This window comes from Lepidothrix coronata, unplaced genomic scaffold, assembly GCF_001604755.1.
Source record: "Lepidothrix coronata isolate B3197 unplaced genomic scaffold, Lepidothrix_coronata-1.0 Scaffold62, whole genome shotgun sequence".
Taxonomy (NCBI): Eukaryota; Metazoa; Chordata; class Aves; order Passeriformes; family Pipridae; genus Lepidothrix; species Lepidothrix coronata.
The window spans coordinates 3,451,103-3,463,497 of NW_016690242.1; the positions used below are offsets into that span (position 1 = coordinate 3,451,103).

The 12,395-nt window shown below is 40.7% G+C and overlaps 1 protein-coding gene across 1 annotated transcript; it reads right to left on the reverse strand.

The window, feature by feature from the left end:
- Positions 1-1,018: 1,018 nt before the first annotated feature.
- LOC108498683 (calcium-binding mitochondrial carrier protein Aralar2-like) lies at positions 1,019-7,309 on the reverse strand. Its single transcript, XM_017817680.1, has 4 exons — positions 7,199-7,309; positions 3,301-3,459; positions 3,130-3,220; positions 1,019-2,234 (listed from the first exon to the last, which is right to left on the reverse strand). The coding sequence occupies exons 2-4, from the start codon at positions 3,455-3,457 to the stop codon at positions 2,045-2,047; spliced, it is 438 nt and encodes a 145-aa protein (XP_017673169.1). The 5' UTR covers positions 3,458-3,459; positions 7,199-7,309; the 3' UTR covers positions 1,019-2,044.
- Positions 7,310-12,395: the final 5,086 nt, after the last annotated feature.

The window sequence follows — 12,395 nt, forward strand, 5'->3', positions numbered from 1 at the left end:
GACATCGCCCCTGAGCTGCTGACTTTCCACAGAAACCCTTGACAAGGTATGTCAGGCAAATGCGAGGGATGAAGTGTAAAACCAGCTCTTATGCAGCCTGAAATCTCAGGTGTCAAGCACAGGCAGCTCCCAGAGAGAATGTTTAACTCTTATGACAAGCCTTAACCAAAAATCCTGACAGTTAATTTTGAAGTAATAAAAGGGACAGCTTTTTTTCCTTCCATTTCTGAAATGAAGGAGCTGTCATTTGGGGAGACTTGGATACACAAGGCTGGGAGGAAGCAGCTGGTGGCTGTCAGAGCCCAGTGCAGTCTCTGCACACTGGTTTAGCCAGACTCCAAGATGCAGCTTCAGATAAATGTCATCTGCTCCCCACGTCTTAACATGCCTGAGTACTGCAGACGCTAATTCCTGCCCCGCCTCAATTTCACTGGTAACTTCAAAATACAAATTAATCCAAGAGAATAATTTTTATGATGACCCAAACACAAATGCAAAACCAGAGGGATTTCCATTTCAGGATTTCCACAAGTTACAGCACAACAATATGATATTGCACACCAAACTCATTCTTCTCCAAAGATGCTGCATCTGTGCATTCCCTCAGTTTACAGCCAAGGTTGAAGGCAACCACCCAAAGGAGACAAGCAAGACCAAATTCCTCCTGATCTTAGGAGATATTATAGAAGATATCCAACAGGACCTTCAAGTGACTAGGTAATTAAGCTGTTCATAACTGTTAACCTCCACCCAAAAGTAAAGGTCAAAATATCAAAGCTTACTCCAATCCTGGCTTTTGACTGAGGAAAATTTTCTTTTTTTTTTTTTTTGAGTGACATCTCCATCAATAGATGTCTTTTTTATGCAGGGGAATTGAGGTGATTTGTTCTCAAGCTGCAGGTGTTTTTGTAGCCTACAAGTGCAAATATTAACTTCATCTTAACCTGACTTTGTAACTGAAGTTGAACAAGACATTTGATGTACTGCACTATTTCCGTAACAGAATACCATGTGTGCATCTGTTTGAAAGGTTTATTTCTATCTTCATAAATACAGAATTTTCTAAACACTGTGCAAGGCACCAAAAATTAAGTAAAATCTTTTATTTTAGATTATTTTAATCTCTTTTGACTTGATGAAGTAAATAAGAATCTGAAACCATCTATTTGCCAATTACAAGCCAGCAATTAAGGCAGGTACCATTGATACAGTGCATGAATTTTCTATTGCAGTTATTTAAACAAGCAGCGTTTTACTATAGAAGTGCATATACAAACTGAATTTCAAACACCAGCAACCCAAGATAGGCACCTAGTTATGAAATTTCCTTGTATGTGTAGTAGAATGCCAAAAGTTCTGCCATAAAGTGCAAAGACTATGGACAATAACACTTTCTTTTGAGCATTTTGATACCAGTAACATAATACAACGGCTAAACATTTATAAATGTGGTTTTCATTACAAAAACATGTTCCACATAAAAGCTTCATAATACGATCCAGAAACAGAAGTTGTGCGTGTACAGATTTAAAAAGTTGAAGCTGTACTGGCATACTTAGGTACCGGGTATATATTTGCTGACCTCTGCAGACACGCACCAAGTTTATAACCAATTTACACATACAGTCAAAATCATTCTGCTTTGAGCACCGTGATATCCACTGAGTTTTTCCATTCGAGTGACGATGTGCGACATCTGCCCTGGTAATCTGCAACTGCGCACTGCCTGTAAAATGATCTGGTTCACAGCTCTCACCCAGCCCTCCCTAATAAACGGAACCTAAAATTAGTGTCTTCCCAACACAAGCACATGTCAGATGTGGACAATACATTCATGGTCCCAAACTTAAAACAACTGGTAAGAATTTCACAGTGATCTGGTTACGGAAGCACAAAGACAAATGATTACGTTTAAGATGAAAATTACCTTAAAACTCAAATGAAGCTAAACTTTTATATGATGAGAAGCTAAAGGAACAAAGTATTAACCAATTAGAAAAGTGGCTCTTTCCCAACTAATAACAAAAACCCTACAGCGATAAATTTAGGGTCCTACTGCTGCAGCAGCCTTTGAGGTAGGTGGTGATGGCTTAAATCGAGGTAGGTAAAGTCCAAACTTGTTTTCAATCCCTGCAAAAGTGGCAACTGCCAATTTATAACCGCCAACATGGTCAGGGTTAGGAGCAGGGAGCGTGATCCTAGATTTAGGAACTGTATCTGATCCAGCTGGTTTTCTGCAAAATAATAAAAATAATAGATTAATTTCCATAGAGTAAAATCAGTATTCACAAAAATCTCCTCCATAAAGTAAGTTTAATAAGACATCTGAGTGTACTTCCCCATAAGTAACTAAATTAAATGATGCAATGTAAGGAGACATACCCTGTTTTAAAACCTTCCAGAACAGTTAGGAGCCTTCATGATGATGATGGCCAAATCCAGATAAAATTTGCAGTGCATTAATAGAGATTGCAGTGTGGAGCAGCAGGGGTTCATAAGTCTTTGCTTCAGTGCACAACCAATCCAGGAACCTAGCAGTATTTAAGTAATTTTTGTTGTGGTTTTCAAACTGCTGTCCCCAAAGATCCATAAACAGTCTGCAGCTGCTCCTGGGATCAAGTTAAACAGCAATATGCACATCCACCTGTATTGTTAACAAAGGCAGGAGGCAGACCTGAAGCCCCAACAACAGGTTTTGAACTTGGTGACAACTATAGACTTTTTTGGATGTCAAATGCCCTGTCTAATCAGGTACAGCTGATCAGGTACAGGGGTACAGCTCCTCCACCAAACAATGAGGATTAATGCAGAGCGTATCCTGACTTGGCAGGTATCACATTTCCCCTGCAGCTATATCCTCAGCCCATTATTTGGCCTCTCACTGTCTCTGTTTACACTAACATAGGTCCTCAGCTTGAAATGGTGATAAAAAATGTGGTAATACCTTGCTATGAAGCAGGTACTGGAATATCATCCCAACCTCCACCAGTGTAGTGTGGTTTAAGTAATATCTACAAAGCCTTTGCAACATGTCCTAGCAAGACCCTGACATGTTGAGGAGCACCAAGACCCAAACAGAACCAAGTGTAGCTTCAGGGTCCCTGGTAGATTCAGGCAATATATACTTACACTCCTCCAAAGTCCACGTACAACCATCTCTGCAGTAGCTCGTAAGTCACCAGAGTTACACCAAACTGAGGAGAAGATCGAAATACACGAGCTTGAAAGAAAAGAAAAGAGCTCCTAAGTGACAAAAGTCACAAATAGAAATCACTTGGCAATCCAAGCTCTTTTACACACCTCCTGCTCCTTTCCACAGAGCCTTTGGACCTTCCTCTCGCAGGATCTTGGCAAAGCAGTCTACGACGCCGCTGTAGGTGGTCTGTCCTGCCCGGGCTGCCACCTGTAGCCTTGTTTTGATCACATCTGCAGGGGTGACCAAAGAGGCTGCAGGCATACCTGCACAACACAAAAATCATCAGGTGGATACCTCTGGCTTGTCACACATGATACACACCTCAATTACCCAGGGGTAAGTGGGCCTTTCCTCCTTACACCAGGAGAATCCAGTCACATTTGATTTAAGCAGAAGCTGGGAAGTGAAAAGAGGTGGTTGTTGTGGACATGGCTTCACCCAGAGAGAGCTTCTCCCTGAGAAACAACAATATCACATGCTTCCTGCCAAGCTGGGAGGCATGGACTGGAGTTTTCAGTGCTAAACAGAAACTGGCACAGTTAGTAAGAACAAAGTTTTTGGAGGTAAGGTTTACCCTTTCCTTTTCATGCCTCTTTATGGTACCTGGCATCCTGGTTGTACACAGTGCTAGAACAGCCTGTACACAGATACACACACACACATACTCACACACACACAAACACCCCTCATGCAGCAACGTCACCTCGAACCAGATAATGCCATGCATGCTCAGCAAGGCATGGGAGCTAAGGCTTACAAAAAGGGTCATTCTTCTCATCAGGAATGGCAGACAGCTCAGCTGCAAAGCCACAGCTGACATCCTCATCAGAATATTTGGAGAAAGATTTAAATTTACCCTGGCAGATAATCAACTGAAAGCAAAAAGTACCAAATTATCAATGGGTGGTATTTCTAAAATCATTCCTATCCAAACTGGGGCTGCCCATGTTTGGAATTGAAAAAAAAAAACCAAAACCAAAGAAAAGCACCGAGACTGTACCCAGAAGACACTGTCTCTTATGGTTTTATTACTTTTCCATTCTGCATCTGTTCCAAACCAACTTGGCTAGATGTATAAATCTCCTTTCCTTATTTTTTTTTTTTCAGGCTTAATAATTCTGTAACAACTTTTATCCAAACCAGCATGGTTTGGCTTCAAATTCCAGAGCACCCTTCCTGCAGAACTGCTCCAAGAGATCTAAATGTGTGCATATCACCAAAAGAAGAGCTCCTCCTCCTCTCCTGGACCCCCCAAAATAATGCATAGGCTGAACTTGCACAGTGGGCTGTCTGGCAGGCAAGTGCTAAAACCTGGTCAGGGTTTCTGAACTCCAGAAACACTGAAATTCCTCTTTGCTTAGCCTTACCAACATCAGGATATTGCTTGAGTCTTCAATTTAAAGACGGACTTTTGTCTTTCAAAAGCCAGCCAGTGTTTTCAAGGAAAACTGAAGGTCATACTTAGAAACAATTCTGCTTACTACACATTGACTTCCATCTTCTTATTCCACACTCTATATTACTGAGGATATTTTGCAGTTAAAGATGTTTTAAATCCTTTTTAGGAGCTACGTGTACAGGACAAAAGACTTTATAGACAAACTGAATTTACAGATTGTTGCCACGAGGAACTTACAATCAGAATGTGACAAATAGCACAGGAGGAGCTGACAAGAAAAAAGAGGAGTGAAGGGAGGAGAAGAAGTTCATGGAGGCAATAAGCAGATGGAGCAAATTAAGGAGAGATCCTGTAGATGATATTAAAATCATTAGAAAATGCCATGGCACAACAGGTTGAAATGTCTGGTGAACAGCGAAAACCAGAAGCAGATCAAGCTAGAAGACATGAATGTTGCCTGTGACCCCACAACAATGAAAAGGAAGACAATGTAAGCAGTACAAGCAACACCCACTGGCAAAGGACACAGGTGCACATATGACCATGGCCAGCTTGAATAATCCAGCACCACGGGCTGTGGAAATGGGGAGTTTCAAATCTGGAGCCAGAGCTCATGCACACATCTGAAGTCCAATGACCAGGTGAGATCCCTGGCCACAGCAGAGACATCAGCCCAGAGACCAAAGCCAGAGTTTCAGAGGTGGTGGGGTTTTAGTTTTGTCTTCCCCTTGACTTTCTCGTGGCAAAACAGTGGACACGTGCACCCCTGTAAGGCTTTACTTGTACCCAGTAAAATAAATTTCTTGTTTTTGTAAACAGTACGATGAACGTTGTATCTCTAACACTATAATTTGCTCATGAGATTTAACCTAGGATGGGATTCACAGGAAGCACTGGATAAAATTCACATTATAGCTAGATTGGTGAGCCATATCGGCAACAATAAAGACTGCTTCTGTGCCTGAACTTCAAAGGGACGGTTATCTCAGTCTGCAATCACCTGACAATGGCTAGAATGAGAAAAATAGGAAAATCTAAGAAATGACTAGGCTTAAAAACGCCAGCTTATGTTTCAAGTCTGTAAATATGATCTAAAGTTCAAAAATTGTTTTGTTCCATTAAAATGGGTGAGAAATAAGCTGGCTGTAAAAACTCGTGTTGCAGGGCTTGGAGCCTGGCCTAGGAATGGGGTGGGGGAGGGGAGAGGACACGGGGGTTTAAGCAGCAGTCATTGGAACACAGCTGGTTTTGCTAGTGTCAGGTTGTTCCTCTGGACTGTGAGCTACTGAATAGAGAGCTACATGCTTCAACAAGACAAATCAACTGATCTTAGCTATCATCTAAGACCAGATATTGGCTACAAAAGGACCCTCCTCCTCAAGGGACATGGCCCTGCATATAATCTTGACAAGAAGAGTTTTCTCAGGGAGAAGAAAGCTCAAAATCAAATGAGAAAACATTGCTAAACCACCTTTCTGTACTGCATTCATGGCACTCCATCATTTTTCTCATGTGGCCGGTTGCAGTAGCCTGCCAGGGGCCACACTGGAGGAAGAACTTGGCTGCAGCTCAGACAGACCAACCAGCCTCCAATGAACATGGTGGAAATACCTCCTGATGTGAGCCCTCCTGCTTGCTACACACCCACCCAGAGGTCCTGTTGCACAGGTCTGCAAGACCATTTGTTTCCTGGGGAAAAACCATGGACACAGCAGGAGGATGTCTCTCAAGCTGCCCTCTCCAGGGGGCAGCTACCAAATGGTGGTCCCCCTTGGATGTAGAAGTTGGGTGCTGTGGTGGAACCAGCTTTGCAGCAGATGCAAAGGCAAGATGAGGCTTACAAAGTGTGTCTCTGTCTTTTCCCTTAGGCTCTGGCATGCTCAAGTTAAATGCATCTGTGAGAATTTAAGCATGATTTGGCTTTTCTGTCTGTTATGCAGCAGACTAAAACAAACAAGTGCTCAAGATCACACTCAGCACCTCTGTCATATCTGGTATACTAGGAATTAGCAACCTGAACACCAGAAATGTTTTCAAGCTTTTCTGTTTTGTTTCTCTTTTGATATAAAAAAAATGATAAACGTAAAATCCTCAAGAGCCAAGTAACTTCATGGGACACTGAGGGTAGCAAGCACTGTCATCACTTTGTCACCTGTTAGTCATTGTGTTTGGAGAGTTGTATTGCTAGTGTGGCTTCTGGACTCTATATACCAAAATTCAAGATTCATTTTATCATAAAGAATTTCATGAATGCCATGATTTCCTTTATAAATCATTTCAACAAAACATTACCAGTCAGTCAGACACAGCCAAAACCAGCACAGTAACTTCACAAGGAATGATGATATATGGTAACAAAATAGCAGCACTTTATTTTCCCTTTCTTTCACTTCCTGAACATTATGACTAAAGTAGGAACTTGTAGTATCATTAACATCAACTCACTCTACAGCACGGTAACTTTGTTGTTTCTGCGTAAGGCTGCAAATACAGTACTGTTGTATATAGTCCTTTAGAGCATCTTTTGTTGTTGTTCTCACTGCCATAACTATTGTGCTGCCTGTGCAATACAGTGCCAAGCAAAACGAAATCTGGGCACTTACCAGCTATTGATCCAGCCAAGAGCAGATTTCCAGGGCTAACCCTCCCATCTTCACTTGCAAATGAAGCTGTCAAATGAGCATAACAAGGGAAGTAAATGGCAGAGAAGGGGATATCACTGTATATAGCCCTTTAGAGCATCTTTTGTTGTTGTTCTCACTGCCATAACTATTGTGCTGCCTGTGCAATACAGTGCCATGCAAAACGAAATCTGGGCACTTACCAGCTATTGATCCAGCCAAGAGCAGATTTCCAGGGCTAACTCTCCCATCTTCACTTGCAAATGAAGCTTTCAAATGAGCATAACAAGGGAAGTAAATGGCAGAGAAGGGGATATCACGCAAAAAACATGCCTTAGCACCCTGTGTTGAAAAACAGAAGTTTTGAAAATGAGCAAATTTAACACCATGAACTAGGAGCATCAGAGAACAGAGCAGTATCGGGGTTTTTTGGTTTGTTGTTGTTTCTTGTTTTTATGGGGGTTTTTTGCTGCAAAGGGCTTATAGAAAGAGCAATTTCTCCTCTCAAAATTTTGAGAGATCCATGTATTTCACCCCACAGAGGAGTGTCTGTGTGCTGTTTCTTGGTTCAGTAATTTCTGTCACTATATGTATCTTGTCTACTTATGCTCCCTCACTCCATGGTACTGTAGTTATGTGCTGGTAAAGGAGAAAATGTCAGGTGTTTGAGTAAACTCTGATACACTTTAAAAAGTTGACATTGTAGTCATGAACCTGTAGTGGGAATTTAGGATGTGTTTGAAGGAGATTGAGCCACAGGACAGGTCTGTCCTCTCCCATTCCCACTTAAAATAAATACTTCAGGGAAGACAGTGCCCAGTCCATACACCTACAGAGACACTTTAATTTATAACGCAACATATATCAAGGGAAAGAGGCAAACAAAGAGAGTAGGGCCATAACACTAAGTCTTTTGTGGAACAGTAACAGTATGATTTACATATGAATTTTCAAGTACAAGTTATCTAAATTTCATCTCCTACTGTTAAATTTGTGGCATAAACAGCCAATGAAGCTACCAGCAATACAGCTGGTTTCCAATCTAAGAGGGTGGTAAACAGGCAAGGAAAGTTTTGGGGTACTAGCAAGCAATCAAAAAAAAGACCAAAAAGCCCACTAGGGAAAGTCAACCAAAATAAAATATCAAACAATATCCATGCTCCAACAGCAAAAGGGGCTTTCAATCTGCCTTTCCTCAATATGGAGATCTAGAGGACACCAGAGCCTGAACATACCAGCACTGAGACCAGGAGGAAGGCACAAACAAGAGGTGGCTTGGGAAAATGGGTAAAATGTTTCAAGCTTGAGAAAGAAATAGTTCATGAATGAGCCTAAGCCTCTTCTCTTTGAAGCAAGGGTGGAGATCTGGTGAAACAGCTTGAGGTTCATCCATGAACCCTCCTGGAGTGTTTTTATTACTGTACTTCTCTTGTGCACAGGTCTACCTGCTCACGGCTCAGTGCCAGACATTTCCCAGAGCACATGTTAATATCCACATAATTTAACTAAATCTAATTATATGCCTGGACACATCTGTAAGCTTAGCTTGTACTATGATATCAGTTAAAATATAGTGCTTATCCAAGTTAGATGCTGGCTATCAAAGACAAAAGAGCTGCAAGGTGTCAGAAAAACTGTAAAGTTGCCTTCCCATGAGGCAAGCAGGATGTGTGACAGGTCCTGTAAGCCAGTTCTCAGGAGATGCTAATAAATGCAGTTTGCAGTCAGAGAATGCCTATGAGAAAATAAAGGTTTATCTAAAAAGGCCATTAGGTCTTACAGTCAGACTTTTTGTGTGTCACAGACTCAGCACAACATACTCTGCTCCAGCCCCTGCTGGTTCCCACCACACTTTCTCAGCTTATTTCTTGATGTTTTCAGACTGAGAACTGACCACTTCCCTGACGCTGCCTTTGGAGGTTAATGACTCCTGCTGTTCAGACCCTTTGCCTTCTCACTCAGTGGGTTTTCTCTGATTTATGCTGCCAGTCACTGGTTCTTGTATGCCTTTCTAAAAGACACTAAGGAAAATGCCATAAAGAAACTCAAAAAGTGCTGCCATTGTAGCTGCTCTGCTGTTTGCCCGCACTGAATGGGGTTATCAGCCACAGAACAAAGTGATGCTGGGCTGGATTCTCCTCTCAAAATTACCTGCAAAGCCCATACACTCTACCTTGAGGACACAGAGAAGGTGAATCTTTTGTATTCACCAGAGACAAGAATTATGGACTCTTGTGCGCAACAGAAGCCTGTTTAACAATTTACCTTTAATCTTCAAATAGAAAGACAAGACTAGGGTTTTACCAGGTTCTGTATGAAAAACTCCCACTTTTTAAGACTCAAATGTCTGCCCTGTATTCACTTCACAGAAAAATTATGAAACTCACTAACAAAACAATCACAGACTGACATGGTTTCTTCAAAGATTTATTTTTAGAGCATGCTTTTCCTCAAAGCAAATCTTCTCACTGCCTTTGCCCTCAGGGCACATTACTTTTATTTGCTTTGCAATGTTGTCATTAAATATTGTGCACATTTTTTCCTCTGCATTTTTTTCATACTCTGAAATATTTTGACATTAAAATAACTTACTGAAATTAGTAAACTCCAAATGCAAGCAACTCTTAGCTCAACCTGAGCTGCTAATATTCTTCCCCCTTCATTAAAAAGCTCTCTTTCATGGGGCAGAAGTGGCATATTGTTAATATTACTAATAGTATACATTCAGGTATAGAGGGAGGGATGTCCATCAACTTAGTTGGCTCAGTGTAAACAAAACCTGGATCAAAACTTGGATCCACTTTAATAATAACACAGCTTGGATCCAGTCCAGCATTGCAACAGTCTAAAGTTTCCCCCCACCGTTCCCGTTTAAAGTCTGGGAAAGCATGTTTAAAAGCAGGTTTCATTTAACTTCAAGTTAATCATCCACAACCAGCCTAGCCAATTAGGAAGGCTTAGGGAGATTGGCCACAGTATCTTGAAAAGCAAAAGACACATTTATTTTACTTCTTGCACCTTTTTGATGTGGACAACGTGCTGAAAGCCAAAAGGAGTTTTAATCAATCCCCAGAAAGCTGTAAGGATCATCCGCCCAAGTTTATTCTGGCAGCCAAGGTGCAGACCTGCCAGGCATGAAATTGTTGGGAGATCCTACACACCACGACATGCGCCTCCCTCGAACAAGAGCCAGTTGGCTCCCATCTTCAATCTCTTTAATAACCTTAAAGCTCTTAATCTGGGATAGTATCTTGCTGAATAAACCAACGGAGGAAAAAAACCCCTGATTGTCAAAGATTCTGATAAATAAACCCAAGTCAGTGCTGGGGCAGGTTCTTTAGCATGCTAATTCCTGCTTATACCAGCTCTACCTGCAAATAAGGCTCTAAACAAACTATTTCTACTACAAGGGGAGGGTAATTATACTGACAAAGGCACCTCTGTGTCGGGTTGGGCAGAAGGAGCCGGCAGGTCTGGGAGACGCAGGCTTAGCCTAGTCTCCTGCAGTGAATGCACATTGTCTAGTGCAGGGGGAAAAATGCCAGACTGGGGGGACCTAGCAGCATTCAAGACAACAGTGGTGCACCTTGTCTGAGAGGGTTATTTAATGCTTCTGGCACCTGTACTTACAGCCACCCCCTCTTTTTCTCTTTTACAGGTTTAGAATTTATTTGGCATGTATAATTGTTATTTTGATCCTATAGCTACAAACAATAGGCAGCATGTCATTTCTTGATCATTTTGCATTCTTCTTGGGTTTTACTACAGACTTAACCCTTTGGAATCAGAGCCCTAACAGCACCCAACAGGTTTTGTAACTGTCTGTCAAATATTACCGGTGTTTGCTTTCAAGGGCTGCAATTTTTTTTCTACTGTAAAATGACATTGCCTTAAAAGCTACCATAGGTTTTTATTCACATAGATTTATACCAACCAAAATAAGAAACTGATTTAGAACATCAAGTTAGAGGAATAAAACACTGCTTTCAAATGCTCTATCAGCAATTTTGATTCAGTTTGCAGAAAAGAAATATAGCAGTTTTTAGCTGGAAGAGCATTTTTTTGGTTAATTTCAAAGGAAATTTCTGAAAAGCAGGTTCTCATATATGACAACACAGTCACAAATGTGTGTGTTCACAGGCAAGGTGGATGCAAATGAATGTAACTCAAAACTTTTATTACTCTGTTTTTCCTATGTTTATCATCCTGCTGTAAACTTTCAGCGTCAAAACTAGAAATACCTCAGCTGTTATCAAAGGAACCAGATGAGAGCTTGGTACACATCCTGTCACCTGAGATTACACTTTCCAGGTCAACACACCAGAAGCTCATTTTTTAAGTATTTGGAGGTGGGGGGAGGGGGGAAAGAGAAGATTTTGAAAGCTTTTCTGACCAGTTTGGGAAATGAAAACCATGTTGGCAATATCAGCCAAAGCACAGAGCCGAGCTTAATACCTTGTAGTATTTCTAAAAATAAACATTACCACAACCAACATATCCTTTCCTTGAAGAATCATTTACTACTGTATTGTTTAATGTCATCCTAGGATCCAGAATAACTTTGTTGTGTATAACTATGGAGTGGTACTGTCTATTATGCTGTAAAGTGCTATTCAGAATGATTATTTATAAGAAGAATAACATTTTATTAAAAATTTTATAGCAGGTATTACATAGATATGAATTTCTATGATGTTCAAAATAAGCAGGTATACTTACAGTGTTTATTTACATGAACACTTTAAAGATGTCTTTCAAAACCAATAGAATATAAATTCAACTGACTTTACAGGACTATATGCATGTTAATGCATTAAAACAGGCAGAAGACAGAAAATGTATTAGCTAATCTTGGACTATGACTTCAATATTCAACTGTGACCAGAAATGAACTAAAATCTATTAATAATATTGAAAACCAGAAACATATCCTTTCCTATTTCTGCCAACACAAATGACATTTTGCATTAGATTAAATGCTATTTTCCCTGACTATGTTGTCTCTATATTTTTAAGAACGGCTGTCATCTACAGAACATCTGAAGCTAAAGAATTTACTAGTTACAAGCTTCCATGCCCTGGTGCTTTCAGAAGAACAATTACTGGCAGAAAGAACACAAATAGAGAAAACAAATTCCTTCTGCAAAAGTGTCGTTACATGCCTCCCCAAAGTAGAAGC

Bases quoted from the DNA above. Each gene is read 5' to 3' on its own strand.
- LOC108498683 (XM_017817680.1), bottom strand. From the start codon at position 3,457: ATGCCTGCAGCCTCTTTGGTCACCCCTGCAGATGTGATCAAAACAAGG. The intron at 3,221-3,300 runs GTGTGTAAAAGA...TTTTCTTTCAAG, and splicing joins TCTGTGGAAAGGAGCAGGAG to CTCGTGTATTTCGATCTTCT. The intron at 2,235-3,129 runs GTAAGTATATAT...ATTATTTTGCAG, and splicing joins TACGTGGACTTTGGAGGAGT to AAAACCAGCTGGATCAGATA.